Source organism: Ochlerotatus camptorhynchus, unplaced genomic scaffold (genome assembly GCF_037179485.1).
Source record: "Ochlerotatus camptorhynchus isolate MF236.1 unplaced genomic scaffold, CSIRO-AGI_Acam_v1.1 ptg000087l, whole genome shotgun sequence".
Classification (NCBI taxonomy): Eukaryota; Metazoa; Arthropoda; class Insecta; order Diptera; family Culicidae; genus Ochlerotatus; species Ochlerotatus camptorhynchus.
The window spans coordinates 3,313,855-3,335,089 of record NW_027040577.1 but is presented as its reverse complement, the minus strand read 5'-3'; the positions used below and the strand labels follow the sequence as shown (position 1 = coordinate 3,335,089).

Below are 21,235 nucleotides of genomic sequence, written 5' to 3'. Positions count from 1 at the left end.
CCTCTGCGACGTTAATCATCCATGAAAATCATTACACCATTAGCAATAAGATTTATTGCTTCCAGGGGACCTGTTTCGATCAAAATCCATGCAATCCTATTTTCTATCCCACAAAACAAAATCATTAATGCCGAGAAATGTGTAATAATTCTCAAATTATTAGGCCACCTTTCGCTAGAGCAATATATCTACAGCTCGTTATTAACAAAACTACAAAGACTTCTTCGGCGGCCTCTTTGAATCCTGCTGTTACGCATCAAAAACAAGTCTCAGATCCTGACATGATTCTTAATTGTTCCCATACAATGCCTGGCCGACCATCGATGCACGGGCGCAGGTAGCTAATAGTTGTGCCACATTTTCGTTCATCCATTTCAAAAGAACCAGAATGTTTTGACCTGCATGGTGTTCCCTTCGTATTGCACCTTCTCATTGGTTTAAGGGAGGAGATGGATCAATTAAGCCCTCAATAAAAAAAAAACTAAAGAAAAGAAAAGGATACCGAGCAGAGAGAAGAAAACAGCACCTTCTCATTTGGGAGATGCCGACAACGACCGCATTAGTACCAGAACCATTTGGATGCGGGAGTGCTCTGCAGGAACTGTAAAGTGTACATTTATTTGATGAAACATACTAATTAATTGACACCTTTCGGGGTCGGTGATATCGGAAGGCTTTGATGTTGCTTTTGGTTGTTGTTTTTACTTGTTTTATTTTGGGCAGATGAAGGCTACGAGATGTGGTGAGGCAGCGTTAATTTCAACATTAAATATATCCCGGGAAAGTCCGTGTGTTAAACAGTAGCACTTGTAGCTGAAACGTGATAAAAATTCGACTCTTTACACAGCTCAGTACTACAAGGATTTTCTCCGGTGGCAGCCATAAGCTTAGCAAAAATATTCAACTGACTTCCAACTTTAATTACACTTTCGAATCGACTTTGCACTGTGTTTTTTACGCTTTTGAATAATTTTTCTCGGCAAAATTTTAAATAAAATTTGTGTGAACAAAAAGTTTAGAAACTTGACCATAAGTGTATGATCTAAGATTTTTGACAATTTTTAAGTATCCAACTTTCACAAAAATAGCATGTTTATTGTGAGTTTTTATTAAAAATATTCAAGATGTTATTTTTTTCTGTATTTAGGCTTTTGTTCTTTTTTTTTTATCCGAAATAGAAGAAATGTTTTTACCGTGTTTATATTTCCTGTAGAAGATTTATTTTTGTCCTGGATCATTATTTCAGCCTTCATTTCAATTGGAGTGACTTCATTTCATTTTACCTCAAATGTGCCATCTGTTGAGTACACTGTGGTGGGCACTACACTGAACAGATGACGGTAATGTGTAAACGTCAAACGCAAGGGAATAGACTATGCGCGCCACAGGTGGCGGTACTACCAACTACGATACTTTTAAATCGTCCATTAAATGCTTGTTCAATGAACAACTTGTGAGTGTTATGTCTGTTTGTCTGTGGTATTGCTATTCAATGGAAGTATTTGAAGACTCGATTTTTGACAACTCTGAGTGAAACCAAATATACCACATTGGAGGGTATATTCTATAGAGCGTTGCACAAAATTATTCAATCTGCAATTGTTGCTTCCTATCATGTATGAGTGAAATCTCTCGTTTGAAGTCTTTCGCAAATTCTACTATATTGAAAAATTACACCGATCTTTGTAACAGAGCCTATGTAGATGTATTTCGTTGTGCTGGAGCAAATATTTGATGAGAATATACCAAGAATACAGCTGATGAATAACAATAATATTCCCTGTCCAATTTCACTTTTCATACGCAAACTTAATTATAATTATTTAATTATACTGCGTCTGGCTGAAAATCTCCTTAATAAAGACAACCAACCTCAACAATTACATTCAACACCAATCTCAATACTTCCCACGCTTTTCTTCGTGAAGCGCTCGTGTTTAGTTACATTGCTCGATTGGAACCGCGTTTGACGGTTCTATTGGAACTTTTGGCTTCAGTCTTCGCGCGTCTCTTATTTAACATCGTCTCTGAGAAACACAAGTTTTATCGAAAATAGAACAGCAGAATTACACTGGAGTCGCTTTTTACGCGGGTGATATGTCCCGCGTAAAAAAAACCGCGTAAAAAAAAACCGCGTAAATTCCGGAATCCGCGTAAAAAAAAACCGCGTAAATTCCGAAATCCGCGTAAAAAAAACCGAGTAAAAAAAGACCGTGTAAGAAAAAAACGCGTAAAACGCGATATACCGCGTAAATTCTGAAATCCGCGTAAAAAAAACCAAAATCCGCGTAAAAAAAAACCGCGTAAATTCCGGAATCCGCGTAAAAAAAACCGCGTAAATTCCGAAATCCGCGTAAAAAAAAACCGCGTAAAAAAAAACCGTGTAAAAAAAAAACCGCGTAAAAAGCGACTCCAGTGTACGTGGAATTACTTTCTTTATAAAGCAACCTCTTGATGATGTGTGAATTCATCTTCAATACAACAAACCAGTATCTCGTTTTGTCGTGAAAGGATTTTATTTTATTTTGAGCCGTTCAAAAGATTAATGTTTGAAAACGAGGTTTGAAAGGACATTCCAATAAAATAGCGATTTACTTAAATTGATCATACTTCATGCAGACTTAGCCAATTCCTGTGATAAGTTTTTAATATTTGATCAACCAAAATGCAAGATCACCCTAAACTGCTTTACTGGATGGTGCGAACTAAACCGAATGGTATTCATTCCATACTCATTAGTTCCCAACTCACGAAAAAAAACGTGGAAATTTAAATAAATAAATAACCCTTTTAGTTGATGAAATAAGAGAATAAAGATTCAAAAAAATGGATGCATTCTTCGGCAACATGACCATTACAAACAATTATGCAAAGATTCATGCAAACGGGAGAACATGAACTCTGAAATGCATTTATTTGATGGTACTGGTCTTGAAAATGCTTCCAACTGAGCACTTAGAACAACTTCTTCATGTTTTGACGACCAACCAGCCATCCCGGCATGAAGCGCCAATGCTAAGGTGCAGCGATGGTAATTAAGGCTCAAACCGCTTCTCCTAGAGCCTTGAGGCAAACATAAAACTGTCTTTATGCTAAAAAAGGGAGTCAACTTCTACACATTTCATAACGGTAACTCTATCTTACTCGAGCACATGTGGATGCGGATGCGGATGCGGATGCGGATGCGGATGCGGATGCGGATGCGGATGCGGATGCGGATGCGGATGCGGATGCGGATGCGGATGCGGATGCGGATGCGGATGCGGATGCGGATGCGGATGCGGATGCGGATGCGGATGCGGATGCGGATGCGGATGCGGATGCGGATGCGGATGCGGATGCGGATGCGGATGCGGATGTGGATGCGGATGCGGATGCGGATGCGGATGCGGATGCGGATGCGGATGCGGATGTGAATGATGAAATTCAAGTAAGAAACAAATGATCGTGCATTTTTAGAAAAAATATAACAGGTAATAACTTAGGGATGATTGATTAATTATGTCACGCAAATTTGGCCCATTTTCAACCTCCCCCCCCCCTTTGTCACATTTTTTGTATGGACCTTAATTTTGACGTAGGGGGTACAATTTATGAAAAACGAAAAATGAAATTATGAAAGATTTGATCGTTAATAACTTAGCTGCCCCTCGACCAATTTAAATTATTTTATCACCAATCGATCGGAAACATTTCTACGCATCGATAAAAATGCTCTTGACTGTTGATTTTCAAATTGAAACTATTGAAAAAATGGTAAATATCAAGCATTGTCCAAAAGCTTCTAAATAACTAACAAATCTACCAATTAAGTACATGCATGTGCTGCTTTCCCAACACAGTCATCAGAGAATGGTTCCTGGATGAAACAAGTCGAAGTGACATTCGCCTCCGATCTTCGGGTGTGTACGAACAGGGAGGATACAATTGCGGAACATTGTGTTGCCAATTCACAACCACACGCCCCCAACGACCACACAAAATGCTGTTTTTTCCTTGGATTTGTTTTCCGTGCTGAGCACCAATGCTACCCACACCCATGCTTGGCATACACAGTTTTGGTCACGAACTGCTCATTTGCTAATAACTTTACACACAGTTGACGGAACATAGTTCTTTTTGAAGCAGTAGATAGAATAGTGTGTAAGCTTGTTATAGATATGTAAAATAAAGTAGATTTTAATGCAAATAGTAAACTGTATTTGTTTTTGCGTTGTAAAAATGAGGTGAGAAATGCTCATTACACACAGTGGGCAACTGTGCATGCCCACACCTGGACCCTACCTATCGACCCATCAACTCATGAACCGGAAACTCCGAAGGAAGGCGTGATCAGAGATGTTACGCCTCAGAACTTCCCGGCAGCGTTGACTGGGATTGAACCCAGGCCTGCTGGGACGCTTACCACTACACCACGGGCGCCGCTGCTCTCTAGAGTTGTAATCTTGTAACCAAACTTGGAAGCAGGGGATACTATATATATATAAATTCTATTCTAACTCTTTTCTGAAATGAACTTGGTGGCCCTGTAAAGGGCCGTTTTGTTACATTGGTGATAAGTTTTAACCTCCGAAACCATACAGAATGCGTCCCTGTCGCTTCAGAGCGTAGACGACATCCATGGCCGTGACGGGTTTGCGAGGTTACAACTTATCACCAACGTAACAAAACGGCCCTTTTCGAGGCCACCAAGTTCATTTCAGTAAAGAGTTAGAATAGAATTTATATAGAGTAACCCATGATTTATCCATTCAATTTGTCACTAAATACATCAAAATGATTCAAAAATCAAATAATTTGTTAGGGAAATACATTATGTTCTATTTCTAGTCTTATCGGTGGGTTGATTTTTTTCCGTTTCACTTTCATTAACTGAGAAACACTCATCGTATGCATGCTGCGCGACATCTTCGAAAACGTCCCAACCGTAAAAAAAAAATCGTAGTCCTACGTCAACAATGCGGTTGTGTCTTGTACACCACCCTCCAACTTTTTTTTTTGTATGGCTCGTCACAGTTTTCCAACCCCCCCTCTTCCCCTAAATGTGTGACATAATTAATGGACGACCCCTTATTACCAATAGTCAAATTTTATCAATGGCAAATTATGCTTTAGGAAAAACAGTTTGGCTGCTTTTTCGGCACTGAGGCGAAGTCGTAGATTTGTCCAGCGCTGCTAAACAGTTGTTCACTGAGAACGCTAGCTGGAGGTGGGGATAAATAACGTCTTACTAACCCACGAATATGTTCATTTGTCCCAAGTTTAGCCTTCCACAAAGCCAGAGGTAAAAGTTTAGTTAAGAATTCACTCGCCAGGCAGCGCTAGTGTGACATTCATGTTTAATTGATTGTCCTAACACAACATATAGACTAGATAAAAGGATTCCGTCTTCGGTAAAAAATGTTCAGATGGACAAGACCTCCTAAGGTAAAGAGTTTAGTTCAGAATTCACCCATCAGGTGGCGGTATTACGATAATCATTTTGAATTGTTTATCCTGATTTAATATCTTAACTAGATACAAGGTTCCGGTCTTCAGCAAAATTGTTCAGATGAACAAGACCTATTTGATGGTAAAGAGATTAAATCAAAATTCACTCACCAGGCGGTGCTAGCGTGACATATTTTTTTCAATGACGCTTAATACGAGTGTCACTTCACGGTGAAAACGAAGTAAAGTGATCACTTGTGACTCACGGTGAAGTGATTGCCGTGTAAATCAAACGGGAATCACTTCACCGTGAGTGATAAGTTGTTACTTCACCGTGAAGTGACATCGTTAATAACCCAAGTAATAATTCAAGCTGAATTGTAAGAACAAAAGTTGATTATTGGTTGATTTAAGGTGTACGAAGCTGATTAACACCAGGCTGAATATACAGTTGATTAGTAGTGCATGAAGCGAATTGTATCCCCATAATTCAACCTCAGTAAGTTAGCTGATATAAAGACTGAACAAGACTTATTTAAGCTTAATACTACTCCACAAACCAGCAATGCACTACAAATATTCTGATAGCCTGATAGAATAATATGAATTTATTGCACAATATTGTTAAATGTCGTCATTTGCATTTCCGACATTTTAGTTATTCTAAATTCACTGTCTACCTTTCTAATCCCAAACAGCACCAGCAGTAGAGATAATTGACAAGGAAGAGGATCTTTTTAAGAATAGCTCCACCTAGAAGTGGACTGCGACGAAATCGGAAGTATTAACATTAGTATTCCTGTGTTTTGTCTGTTCACCACTTTATATTGCACTTAATTTTCATACCGCATTTCAAAAATAGAATTCAATAATAGCACTAAAATAGCATCGAAATACATCGCGCACTTGTGTCCAGATTGTGTTTACTGCACTTGAAATGAGAGGAATGTTTTACTGTCACAATGTATTGTTTATAATTCGGCATAGCTGTATAATACTCTTCCGGTTGCTATTATTCAACTTAATTTTGACGTGCTTCATGCTAATGATCATACCTTCTGCCTCAAATATGTTTATGTGGTCGAGTGGGTATAGTTGACGCCTGTGAATCAGCGACTGCCGGTTCGAATCCCGAAATGTAAAGGTCATTTTTAGACATATAATAACAATATAAATATGTAAATCCAATTAGTCAGCAACATTCTAAAGCAGTCTCATAAAAAATATAAGATATGGAGCGGTCTACCATTGTATTTTTTTTAATAAAAAATTAAGACTGAACAAGGGTTGGAAAAGACTGTTGGCTAATGCATTGAAAAGCTTATAATTTAGATTGTTGTTAAGCTTTGGGCTGATTAAAATCACCAGATTTAGATGTTTAAAAGCTGAACAAAGGTTAAACTGGTCTTTGTACAACAATTATTCAAACTAAGCCTGAATAAAAATCGTTGAAAGAACACTTGTTAAGCATCAATTTGTTACCTGTGAAGGGCCAATGTTTGTCCTAACTTAACATCTCGACAAGATAGATGGTTCCCGTCGTCGTTAAAGTTTTTCAGATCGACAAGAGCTATCCTAAGGCAAAGAGTTTAGTTTAAAATTAATTCACCAGGCAGCGCTAGTGTGACATTGATTTTGAATTGTTTGCCCTAATTTAACAACAGATGGACTAGATATAAGGTTTTCGTCTTCAGCAAAATGGTTCAGATGGACAAGACCTATATTGAGGTAGAAAAATCAGTACAGAATTCACTCACTGGCCCTTGAGCAATATTAATTTTGAATTGGTTGCCCTAACTAAACAACTAGTAGTATTGTATGTTAAACAGTTTAGCTCAAAATTTACTCATTAGTTCGCAATGTTGATTCACGTTGTTTCGAGATTGTTGGCTTCACTTGACAGCTTACCTAGTTTGAAAGTTTCTATTTTTGGCAAAGTTTTCAGATGATCAAAAACAAGGGTAATCATCATAGCTTAGAATTGACTATCCAGAGATAGCTAGAACTTAAATTGGTTTATATTTTTTGTTTTTATTTGTAATTTTAATAAATTACAATAATTGGTCTCTTCAGCAATCAGATTCAGATAAAAATAATCCATTAGTTGCCATCTCTTTTAAACTTTCGTTTATTTAAAAATATTTTCTCAAAAATAAAATACGGTTCATATCAGTCACTTTTGTTCGTCAAAGTGCAGAAATGAGTATTTGCAACGTTGGTGCAGGATAGTGCAAGTTGGTGTTTAAATGGTTTTTGCTCCAAACCCTTTGTTTTGTAAAAATAACAGTTAAGAGACGGGAAGTCGGATACGAGTTTAAAAAAAAATAGGTGAACAGTTACGTTGCACGAAAAAGACGTAACTCCTATATTGATTGGTGCTTCAAATCTACCCTAAGCTAACTACACAATTGCTGACTTAGCATCACCATACCTACCGATGTTGGTCTAAGGGTCGTTTGCTGTCGTCGTCGTCTTCGCTGTTGTCCGGATGTTTACTACTGATGCAGTCCAAACGTTGTTTGTGGTTCCGTGGTTTCTGGTGGTTCCATGGTTTCTGTCGCTGCAAGTTCTGCTGATGAGGTCTGTTGGATGATTTTGGAATGTTTGTTGGTTCCGAGTCGTTGCCAACTGGGTTCGTCATGGTGGCTTGGTGTGTAACTGCTTTCCCTTCGAAATCGTATCGTCTCGATTTGATTTTCGGTAATGCTATTGTATGATTTGGTTTGTGAACAGCCTGGTTTGGTTTTAGCTGTTGTGGATGTTCCAGATGTGGATATTCCATGTTATTGTAGGAATGATTATTCCTGTTTTTGATGATGATGTAGTTTTCAGTGAGTTGGTTTACTTCTGTCAGTAAAAGGCAGTGCGCGTCCACTTAATAATTTTGAGAAGCAGTTGTCTGTAGAAACGTCTGTGAGGTCTTCTAGATTGCAGATGGTGTTCTGTTCGATTGCGTGACATTTTCCATTGTAGAAAAACGTTGAATTGGGGCCAAGTAGTGCTGTTGATGATTGCAACTTTAAGGTCTTCCCGTTGATTGGTATCGGATCCAAAAGGATTTAGTTGAAGATGGTAGGTTCTATCTGAGGTATGAGAATAATTAAATACAATGTTTTATCTTTGAGGATCTATGATAATGCTAATTTACGTGTTGTGCTTCTTATTTTTCTCAATTGTTTTGATCATACTCTGAACACGTCGTTAAGTAAAATAGCCATTCACATTTTATTAGGGCGTTTCATTACATTCTTTCGAGCGTGTATGCAACATTGTTTGAGACATAGCAAGCAACTAATTTCCGCTAATAGCTCGCGAGATGTCTTTAGTGAGTTCCGTAACGATATTTTTAAGGAAAGTTTATTTAAAGAGCTACGTCTGTGGTAACTTCAACACGATTAAAGTTTTTGCGAGTTTACAAAATGGAGTGTTTTTGGGGGTGAGAACCGCTATAAAACCCAAGGTTTACACAAGATGAAACCACTTACAATTGATTCCTGAGATTTTTTCCTATAATAAAAGTTATAGGCAGCGGGAACAGGAGTTGTTGAATTTTGAGTCATTTTAGCATTTTTATCCCCAGTTGTTTCGTAGTTAGTAGTGTGTATAAACAGTCGTGTCCTTTTGTGGAATACGTTTTAATACCGGTCGGATATCGACCTCAGTATCCACTGCCCAAAGCTGTTTATTCCCATTATTTTTAATCGATTCGACTTTATTTATCAACATTGTTGCAACGCTTGAGGACTGAGCTCCTTGCTGTTGTTTGCCCACACATTACTGTAGCTATTTTAATAGGATCCATTTTGTATTGCTCGAAGCGAACATTTTGTATTACAACGATTAACGCAAACAAAAGACGATCACACTGAGTCCACACCGCCACAGCCTGATGGTTAATCGTCAACATCTGGTGGTCACCGCCATTATGAACTGGCAGTGTGCGGTCGGCCGAACACGCCATGTGAGGGCGAACGTATTTACGGTGTGACGAATGAAAATTATAGGTCTTCTCTAGATGCTGATGAAGCTGTCAGGGTGGCGCACATAGCAACGTGAGTAGATATGCGAAGAAGACTTACCAACTAAAAGGCAGATTCTGTTGACGTAGCGAAAAGGTCCCATTGGCGATTGGGTTTTGGATGTGTTGAACAACAGAAGCGATGAAATGGTAAATAATTATGGAAATTGAAATTGACACGTATCATTTGACGCATAGTCTACTTACCGTTAGTTGTCAGCACTATCGGTTGTGAAGCATTGGGCATCGTTTGTAGGTAAGTGTTGATATCCGGTAAAGAAGTACCATTCATCTGCATTTTTATAGGCTGAAGATAATTATATACTCGACGATTACACTAGTTTACAGAATATTTTAACTTTGTACACTGGTGGTCATTTCGCATGTAAAATCATGTGCTGTAGTCAAAAATTAAGTGAGAAAAAATCTCAGAAGGAAAGTTTTCTAGATACAGCTAAAAAATTAAATTTCACTCAAAAAAAGTTTGTTTGCTCAAAAAACAAATATCTTCGGCTGTAATGAAGCTATATAAATTATTTTAACACCAAATTAATGGTAGGAAATCAATAATGTATGTTTCGATAAGCTTGAGATCATTTTTCAATTAGATTAGTGGTATTGATGGCACAACCACCACAAAAAAATTTACCTTGCTTTAAAACTTAACTGAAATCCAAAAATAAAATAAATGAACAAACTATTAATTTACAACAATGCGTACTCTAAACTATAAATTTAAAACAATAATCTAACTGAGAAATGATGTTCAGTTGATAGAAATAAAAAACCATCTTTAATTTGGCGTTCAAATAATTGATATAGCTTTATTACAGCCGGAGATATTTGATTTTTAGAAAACAAACTTTTTTTAAGCGAAATATCGTTTTTAGCTGAATCTAGAAAACTATCCCAATGAGAGTTTTTTATGACCTTTAGTATTCAGCGATTAAGATTTTACGTAAGGATCATTGGTCAAACATTAAAGTTCATTTTTATTTTATTTTTATTTGTAAACTAGTGTTATCAAGTGAATCTCATAAGATCAAAGATGTGCACAAGGGATTTTCATTGGGTTTTGATTGTGAATTCATCCAGTTTCATAGAATAAGGAAAATGCTCAAATGTTTATTCCAAAGTAAAAAAAAATATGACAAGAATAGGTTGCAAAGTATGTGTTTGACATGTAAAGTCTTCCAATTTCACTTACTTTGCGTCTTGTTCTTTTTCTAGGCACTGTACGCTTCTGTTGCGAGTGGAGGGACCTGTTGAGATTTCTTAAAGAAGGGTACTTTTTCATAATTTTTTGTAGAACATTAGAATAAATGCAATCACTTCGTGTTTTCATTATGTTATTAAGCAACATGCCTGCTATTTTTTTCGAAAAATTTCATCCCTAAATATTAGTTTTTCAGCTGGTGGTAGCCCTGGAACCAGAAAAATGCTGGCGATGTTTATGTCCCCCCAAAATCATTTGTATCATTATTAGTTTCAGATATATGTAAAAATGAAAATTGGATTTGATTAAAAATCGTTGAAAAAGGGGGGCATTCCCCAGAGACCGATTGGTACAAAACTTTGGATTTTTTAGATTTGGCCTGAAATCAGTAGATCCACGAATTTTGGTTCAAATCAATGGATTTGCTCGATCGGTGAAATTACCCACACATCATTTTCATATACCCCACCAAAGATGGTACTAAGCATATACCGTTTGAAAATTATCAGTTCTTGCAGGTCTTCCTCACGAATTTCCCACGGCTTGTGCCCCTAGAGAACTACCGATCATACCTGCGAAGGCAGAGGTGAAGTTTTCTAGGCCTCATGGTCTTGTGGAGTCTTTAGAAAGCATTACTTCTGACAATTATGCGTTTACGAATGTTCCTGCTGCAGTTGTTATCCGACGTCACCAATGATCCGACCCAAGTAACAAATCTAGAGCTGCTTGGCTATATTCAAAATTTATAAAGGTTTTATTGCAGCTGCAACCATTACCTACAGCTTTATGACGGTCATATACAATGCAAGTCATGGAACATTTTATAGCTATCTACAAAACTCCTATAAAGCTTACAAAAAAAACCAACTGATGCTTATGCTATTTTCACTTATTAAAGTTTTTATGATTGCCTTGAAGTATGAAAAAAGCAATATGAATTGCCCTTATAAAACCCAAAAATAAATCCTTATATTGCTATATAAATAAGCGCAATAAAGCTAGTTGGCCATGAAACAGTTATTTTAAAACAATTATAAGCATTCAGTTGCAACTTGTCAGAAGTGTAAATGTGCGGTTTATTTCTACAACATAGAAAAGAATCAAAACTTTCCGGTATTTCCAAGCGGAGCGCATAGAAAATCAACAAGATTGTTAGCATGAGCCCGTTTATTTGCTACAGTCAGCCGCAAACCTTCGTGAATAACTCCAACCAAGAAAAAAAATGCCGCTGCATTTTCTGCGGATGTCACAAGCTGTAAAGAGTGTGCTTCCTCACCATTCCATTGGTCGAAATACATGGAATGGTGACAGTTCTAGGACAAAAAAGTTGAAATCACGCATAACTTTTAATAAAGGTTAATGTACCATTCAAAACTTTTCCAAATGTTTGTAAAATTCATCGGTTGCACCCGTAGAATAGGAATATACATTAGCCCTAAAAAAAATTAATTACTCTTGTAAAAAGAAAGCAGTGCTCGTAATAAAATCATGCATTGCATGCTTTTCTGTTCTGCTTTCATTCAATGCACACTGGCATTGGGCCAGGAATGCAACCTAGCGGAACAAAATTAATAACTCCGAAACGAAACATTTCCGCGACTTGGTGTCTTCGGCAAAGTTTCTCATCATAATAAGGAGGACCATCTATTGACATAAACAAATAGTTCAAAACTCTTCCGCAAAGATGGCGCCACAATCTAACTTATTTCTCTGACGTTTTGGAGACTTGATGTCTTCCGCAAAGTTGTTTATCTTGACAAAATGAACAGCTCTTTCAAAGACGTGAAATTTCCACAGCCTACTGGTTCCAAGTTATAGGAGTTAAAAAAAATGTCGGAAATATGATTTTTTCTTTCTGTTTCGGTGTTTTGCTTACAACCATATTATGTTGTATGTTTCTCTTATTCAAATGCATTAAATAAATAACTTTTGTGAAGAAACATATTGGATTAAGCTTCAAATTTTAAAGATATTGTTGAAAAAACGAAAAACAAACAACAATTTTTAAACTCTAAAGCACAAAAATTCGCAATCTGACATTTTCAGCAAAAATTAAACAATACTCAATAAACAAAACATTAAAATTTGAGAGAGGTTTATTTTGGTGTTTTTTAGATTTCTTCATTTTAGTGGATCATAATTTTTTTCTATAACTTTTTTTAATGCATTGAAATGGAGTTTTAAAGACTTGACGACTTTTGCAAAGTTGTTTATCTTGATAAAATAAACAACTCCTCTTTTTTTTTGGATATCAAGCTGGAGCTGCGTGACAGCTTAATTTTCAAGACTTGACCCATTTGAATAAATTTTGCTTCTATCTTTGACAATACAGCAGAAGGACTAGCCTATGTTGACCGCTTGAACACTGGATTCCGTATGTATTGTTTCAAGATAGTTATAGAAAAAATGCTGTGACGTGTGCGCGTAGATACATCCGCGTAGTAAACCGATTGAATAAGTAAATCCGTTGCGAACGAAATATCTAAATTATGTAAGTTACGAAAACCGCGCGAATTCCGAAAGCCGTGCGAGATAACCGAAGCTAGAAAAAAGGCTTATTATCATTTAAAGAGTGCCACCAAAATAAATGTGATAGCCTATGTTGGCAAGTTGATTAATTTTGGTTTCCTCCCTAAATATTCTACTTATTTTACTGTTGAGCTTTGTTTCAATTTAGTTATTTTACCGCACGTATCAATCATTTCAAGATTTCGCGACCGTACCGAACAAATTCTATACTACAGAAGCTCAAAAAAACTTTTGGTGAGCTCTATCGCATTGCGAATCACTTCTGCGTAAGCTCCGTAGACGTAGGTGCGTTGATTCCGACAGCCGCGAAAAGTTAAACATGCATCAATACCACATAAGGAAAGATCGATTTAACGTATGATTTAGTTCATAGATTAACATTGACTGCTGTTTACAAATGTAAGTACTTGAACACTAAGAAACAAGTTAACTCAAATGCTTTAACCGCATATATAAGAGATTTCGCGTATTGAGAGAATTATATACTAATCGAGTACAACAAACTCAGGGGAATACAATACCTCCAAAAGTTTAAAAGCTATTAATTGTCACATACCTCTACTTTTACTTATTTCCTAAACTATTCCTCTCCTTGTTAATCTTTTTTTTTTAATTCTTTATTAAAGAGATTTTTAGCCTTAGGCTAGTTCATCTCTAGCCTTGTTAATCTGCTTAATGCTATTGGTCTGCCTGCGTTTTCTTTTTAAAGTTCAAGACTAAATAAGAAGATTTATTCTACAACTTTAAAAGGTAGTTGCCTCCCTAAGCGGACCCCCCGCATCCTAATTTTTTTGTTAATCTACTTAATGTCATTAGACTTTCTGAAGTTTCTTATTTAAGTTCATTTGATGATTATGATATCTCATTAGTCTAATTTAATAAATTATTTAAAGCTCTAATTCACCTAATCAATCATAACCCATGCTTTATTAAGTACTTGCACTTGTGCTTGTAATCTAAAATTAAACGTGTTTCAAGTACTTTTGATTAAAGCCTATACCTATTTATTATATCTTAGTTGGACCCAGGTAACACCTTCATGTGACTAAAATGCTTCATTTTGAACTTAGTTTCCTAGCTGATTTTTAAATAATATAGGGTATATTATTACGCTCTCACGTTTCCACTATGTCGCACCACAAAAATACATATGGGTATGTCACAATAGAAGCACACCACAGTGGAAATCTCGAGCCATAGTTCAAACACTTATCCCAAATCAAAATGAAGCACATATAAGATTAGTTACAATACCATGTACAAAAATGATGTTTAACATTGTTTCCTGAGTAATACTTCAATGAAAACAACAATGAAAGCTTGTCACGCAAATAGAAGGAGCACCGTTGGGCACTTTCTGAAATATTTCAATAGTATAATTCCCTTGCAAACCCAAATAAATCTACCTGCGTAAAAATAAATAAAATAAGAGTGATTTACGGCAAAACCCGCCAGTATCACACCCAACGTCAGTGCCTATACGTAAGCGTACTACGACGCGGCTCTAAATTAAAGGAGTAACAAGTGTGATACTATCACTGCTAGACTAGATCTTTGGTTCTCTCATGCAGTTGTTTATCAGAGAGGGGAAGCTTAGTAATCCCCATTGCCTGCCCATGACGCCATTCTATTGCGGCATGAACCAGCAACGCCGGCCATAAACCTACCGTCTCCAACCCTCCACTATAAAGCATGAAATTAAGCCCGCCCACCAACAGCAAGGTGCAAAAACTAGCCAAGGGGAGGGATAAAATAAACAAATCTTCTTAAGACGTTATGACTTCACAGCCTACCTTAAAACAGTAGGCTGCGAAGTTTTAACGTCTTTAGAAAAGTTGTTTATTTTATCAAGATAAACAACTTTGCCAAAGTCGTCAAGTCTTCAAAACACAAGTTCAATGCATTTAAAAAAAAATATGTTCCACTAAAATGAAGAAAAACATAAAAAAAACATGATCCACTAAAATTAAAAAATCTAAATAACATCAGAATATACCTCTCCCTAATTTTGATATTTTTTTTATCGAGTATTGCTTAATTTTTGCTGAAAATGTCAGGTTGCAATTTTTTGTGCTTTGGGAGATATTAAAGTTCAAAAATTGTGTTCTTTTTTCGTTTTTTCAACAATATCTTTGAAATTTGAAGCTATTTCCAGTATGTTTCTTGACAAAAGTTACTTATTTAATGCATTTGCATAAGAGAAAAATACAACATAATATGGTTGTAAGCAAAACACCGAAACAGAAAGAAAAACTCATATTTTCGACATTTTGTTAACTCCATATAACTTGGAACCAGCAGGCTGTGGAAATTTCACGTCTTTGAAAGAGCTGTTCATTTTGTCAAGATAAACAACTTTGCCCAAGACATCAAGTCTCCAAAACGTCAGAGAAAGAAGTTAGATTGTGACGCCATCTTTGCGGAAGAGTTTTGAACTATTTGTTTATGTCAATAGATGGTCCTTATTATGATAAGAAACTTTGCCCAAGACACAGTCGCGGAAATGCTTCGTTTTGGAGTTATTAATTCTGCTCCGCTAGGTTGCATTCCTGACCCAGTCTGCAATGTAAGCATTAGACATTTTAAGAAATTGCGCTTGGTGTTTTTCTTGCCTGCTGTCCTCTGTCGCCATATTGTCATTATGAAAATGCCATTAGCCTTGGAATAAAATCCAAGAAATTTCAATAAAATAAAGGGTGATACGGTCAAAATTTGGTCAATATCAACTTGACGTATTTCTTTCAATTTTGCATTTAAAAAATCTGAACACCCCTCATTTTGAAGGTGTGTGTGTGTGTGTGTAGAATGTTGCTCCTATTTTGATTTTGGAATTCACTCTTCAGTTGTCAAAATGCCGTCCAAGCAAGAAGAGCAGCGTATCAAAATTTTGCTCGCGCATCGCGAAAATCCGAGCTACTCGCACGCAAAGTTGGCAAAATCGCTAAAAGTTGCCAAATCAACCGTTACAAATGTAATTAAAGTGTTTGGGGAACGTTTGTCGACAGCCAGGAAGTCTGGATCGGGGGGAAATCGAAAACCGGAAGCCGCTGAGACGACAAAGAGAGTTGCCGGTAGTTTCAAGCGAAACCCTAACCTCTCTCTCCGAGATGCCGCAAATAAGCTGGGTGTATCGTCTACAACCGTGCATCGAGCCAAAAAACGAGCCGGACTATCGACTTACAAGAAGGTAGTGACTCCAAATCGCGATGATAAACAAAATACGACGGCCAAAGCGCGATCCCGGAGGCTGTACACGACGATGCTGACGAAGTTTGACTGCGTGGTAATGGACGACGAAACCTACGTCAAAGCCGACTACAAGCAGCTTCCGGGACAGGAGTTTTATACGGCAAAAGGAAGGGGAAAGGTAGCAGATGTTTTCAAGCACATGAAACTGTCAAAGTTCGCAAAGAAATATCTGGTTTGGCAAGCCATCTGTACCTGTGGCTTGAAAAGCAGCATTTTCATAGCTTCCGGGACTGTCAACCAAGAAATTTACGTGAAAGAGTGTTTGAATAAACGTCTGCTGCCTTTCCTGAAGAAACACGGTTGTTCCGTACTGTTTTGGCCGGATTTGGCATCTTGCCATTACGGTAAAAAGGCCATGGAGTGGTACGCCGCCAACAACGTGCAGGTGGTTCCCAAGGACAAGAACCCTCCCAACACGCCAGAGCTCCGCCCAATTGAGAAATACTGGGCTATTGTCAATCGGAACCTAAAGAAGACCAAAAAAACTGCTAAGGGCGAGCAGCAGTTCAAGGCAAACTGGCTTTCTGCGGCGAAGAAGGTGGACAAGGTGGCTGTACAAAATCTGATGGCAGGGGTCAAGCGTAAGGCCCGGCAATTCGGATTTGGAAAAGCGGAAGCCTAACTGAATATTTTTCCTGAATTTTATACTAATTGAACTTGAAAAAGAAATTTAATTTGATTTTTTAAATAAACGATTTCACCGATTTACACGCGTTTTCCCTTGACCAAATTTTGACCGTATCACCCTTTAATGGCTAAATAAGATATCCGAAATGATTACCAATGTGTATTGGTATGAATTTATTTATTGAGATCTATTTTCTGTAAAATTAAGATGATTCCATCAAATTAATTTGATTTCTGAAACAATATTTTTTGTGAACTTGGATTATTTTGGAGGCACATTTATTTAACGCTCATATTATCCCAATATACACGATAAAATTTCAATCGCATATGTTTTGGAACTTCTAAAAAGTCACATATTTTCTTTAAGATTTTCACTAATGTCACCATAAAACAAAATTGATTACATGGTGATCTTGACACCAACACTCAAACCTATTTTTACCGCTAAAGATTTCCATATGGAAAAAAAAGTTTCAACAGAACAGAACAACAACAAGCTAAATGATGGCGGTTGCTTTGAAGCAAATATAAATAAAATTGGATTTATAACTGATTTTCACAAAAGCGTAATAAGACTGCTTGAATACAATATTACTCTTAAAGAGGCTATGAGAACCTTTTGAGGAGTGTGAGGCTTTCTGACAAAAGGTTTTAAGACAGCTTTATTGTGATTCTCAAACATGCTTTATAAACCTTATCAAGAGTGGTCCACTAAGCTGTAAGACGATCTTATAGCGGTTATCAAAAGATTGTGCTGGAGCTATTAATTTTATTGACGGTTTTATAAAATTTATCTCAAAAACCACTAATAGAGTGCAATAAAACAAGAAATGCTACTTGGGGAGGTACACAAATTCATCCACCACCTAGAACTCATCTCCGTCGATTGTCAGACATCTGTTTATACGAGCCCTATTGCGCTCGGTACATCCAGCCTGATTTGAGATTTGGGCGCAACTGATTTGGTAAACAATGGTGTTCGGGAGCAGTGTGAACCACACCCACCCAAGGATACAACCCTGGGTAGACCAACTCTCTACCAGCTGTGACGATCACCAAGGAAAACATACATCTTCGATCGGTTTGGAGAGATTGGTGACGTCATGGATTCACGATTACGTGGTGATCGGGTAGGTATAGTAAATCATGTATGTTATAGATTGCAATTAGCTCGGTATGGCAAACGGATCCTAATGGCCCTACTACGTATAAATGTAAACACGTTGTGTGTTAAATAAAGAAGTTTTATTGTGAACTGTCAGTTTAATGAAAAACCTTTGTTTTGTGTAACCAACGATGGCCGAAACATTCCCGTAAGACACTAGGAAGGACAGGATATATTTTCACCCCAGGCAAGGCAATTGTTCAACCAGAGGCTTTTACCCCCTTTCGATGTTGTGGGTTGGATGGACAAGGCCCCAAAAATGGTTTCCATCACCGATTTCTCGTGAATAAATGCTCGATTTTGCAAACAAGCTATACCTACTGCTAGAGGAATCACTTCCCTACCCGAGTGTGTTGTAAGCTTGCGAAGACCAGTAACGCTGGTAGATCACCTTTTCGTGATGTGTTACTGGTATAAGATCTACTACCGAACCCTAGTTCTGACAACTATAAACTAGGGAACAGGATTTTTCAGTAATCAACGGAACACAACTTAGCCCTTGTTACGTTTTAAGCTTTGTTAATAGTGACTAGACTCGGGTTGCTCCACCGAGGATAACCTTGAAACCTTGAAGGAAAAATATGTTGGTTAGTATTCATCTATGTGATTCCTAATCTTCTATTCGTTGTAATTTCAAGTGGTTTTAAAATAGGTTCCTGATGCATGGTCATTATCGGTGTCATTTCTTGATTTTGTTGCTAATGAATCCGATTTTGACTGATAAAAGAGCCCGGAGGGTACTTTAGCTCTTCGAAGGGTATAATAAGCGGGATCTTTCAATTAGAATCGGTTTCTTGCGATGATGACAAGAATGACAACTGTATCAAAACCGAACACTTCATCATTTCTCAATAGTGATAGAGTAATACGACATGTATTAAATTATGGACACGAGATATACTATAATAGATCAAATTACTGGTCGTAGTGGTTTTATGGCCCGAACAGAGGAAAACAATGTTTACAAAAACAGTTACGCCCAAATCTTAAACCAGTCCAAACATTGTCTTCGACGTATTCACCTTTAATCCAACTTTTTCTGCTTCACGTTTCATCCTTGTGTATTGCTTCGCGACCGTCTGGAACGTTCTTTCAACAATGTCCTCGTCGTCAGCGAAGCAAATGAACTGGCTGGATTTATTGAAGATCGTGCCCCATATTTTAAATCTCGCACGTTTCATTGCACCTTCTAGCGCGATGTTGAGCAGTAGGCTTCCCAGACAACCAGAAGTCGTATAAAAATGTACAGGTAGAATCGTAAATTTCTACAGATTAAGTAAACATCGTATTTAGGAATGAGGAACAACGTATTATATTTAAGTTTAATCACATAGAAGGCAAATTTACGACTTGTATGCGATGAATCATTTTTTGTATCGTACTGTATCACAAATAAAATTGGATAAGATCGTAAGGCTTGTCAAACTACAAGATTGTATATCACATAATCAACATTGATATCGTGCATTCCGTTTGTTTGTGTTGGCTTGTTGTTAGATGAAGATGAATAAGCAAATAAACAACACACTACAAATATAATTTGCATCGACCTAAATAAGGGTAATCAACGATCACAATTGCATATTTTCCTGCCTTCAACTGAATTCGTTTTAGCGTCTTTTAAAAAAGTAAGAATTTCGAGCTCGGTATCAATATTCTGTTGTGTTTGGGAAACCACTTTTCCCATCATGGAAACGCCTCGTTTTTTGTTGATAAAGTTACGCATTTTCGTACACAAAATGACCGGAATTTTGAGTTTATTCAATTCAGGATGACGCGCTACTGAATACGATCAGTACGGATGCCAGATTGTTTTGCAAATTGTCTGTGTGAATGCTAATTAAATATCATGTTTATTAATTTATTTGATAAGGCTCATTCGAATTAACTTTACAGAGTCGAGGATTCTTGTTCACTACACAAAAACATCGTAAAACTGTAGTAAAAAGGTACATTACAATAAACACTTTATCTTGTACTATACAATTTGCCTCATCCATCAGAACGGGATCCGCTTTCAGTGGTTTCATTGTATGACAGTATCGCCAATGGGGGACTAAGCGCTTCCATTTCAGCAATGGACGCAAAACGTGGTCATCACTTACACGCTCATCACGAAATGGTTGCTTTCCAAAGTCGACGACCCATCAACCCATCGACCGAAAAAACTGCTGAAGAAGAACAATGAGGAAGACCACACAATGGCTGCTGCCGAGTAAACATCGAGGGTGGCCTGTTTCTGTCGACAGCCGAGTGAACACTCAACCCTCTGTATTCTCTGTATCATAAATTTTGAATACTGAGAGTAGGGATTAGAGGGGGAGTTGTGTGGAAGATGTGAAAGTTTTTTCTGAGCAAGGTTGCATAACCGTATTTCGCGTAACAGATTTTTCGTAATTTTGCGATAATTACATTCAGTTCACATCCAATGAGAGACGCACCATAAACTGAAACCTGCGCTGGTCAATTGCTGTCATTTTTAGGGTTGTTACGAGAAATTGAAAATAAAATCCTCTCCAAATCCACTCGAACAATAATTCATAGGTTTTCAGTAAATTCTGTTACAATTTTCAACCAGAAATATCTCAACGGGTAGTGGATTTTCGGTGAACTTATCTGAGTCTATATTGAATCTCTCCAAAAAAAATTGAACTTCTATAAAATGTCCTATAGTATATATCCATCTGATTCCCTTAATTTGTGTAAGATTTCCTGAACTTCTTTTATGATTTTAACAAATTTTTGAGGTTCCACGATTTTAATAGGTTTTCTGGACGTCTTAAAAGTACTGTAGTTTCCTTAATTTCCTTAATTTTGAAGATCTTAATAAAGGTCTTTAAACCAATTTCAAGATTTCCTAAACTTTTTTTGAAATTCTCTAAACTTTTTTGCAAAACCCGGAACTACTTGAACTTCTCTAATATTACCATAATCATCCTTAATTTCTTTGAACCTCTCTGAGTAGCCTTTCTAATGTTCATAAGCTTTTCTGAATTCC

General features: G+C 37.1%; 1 protein-coding gene across 1 annotated transcript; it reads left to right on the top strand.

The window, feature by feature from the left end:
* The first annotated feature begins 3,012 nt into the window (after positions 1-3,012).
* Positions 3,013-20,456, top strand: LOC135698501 (uncharacterized). Its single transcript, XM_065218505.1, has 3 exons — positions 3,013-3,031; positions 3,150-3,430; positions 20,313-20,456. The coding sequence occupies exons 1-3, from the start codon at positions 3,013-3,015 to the stop codon at positions 20,454-20,456; spliced, it is 444 nt and encodes a 147-aa protein (XP_065074577.1).
* Positions 20,457-21,235: the final 779 nt, after the last annotated feature.

Excerpts from the sequence above, each read along its gene's own strand:
- LOC135698501 (XM_065218505.1), top strand. Across the intron at positions 3,431-20,312 it reads ATGTGAATGATGAAATTCAA|CAATGGACGCAAAACGTGGT; the intron begins GTAAGAAACAAA and ends CTTCCATTTCAG.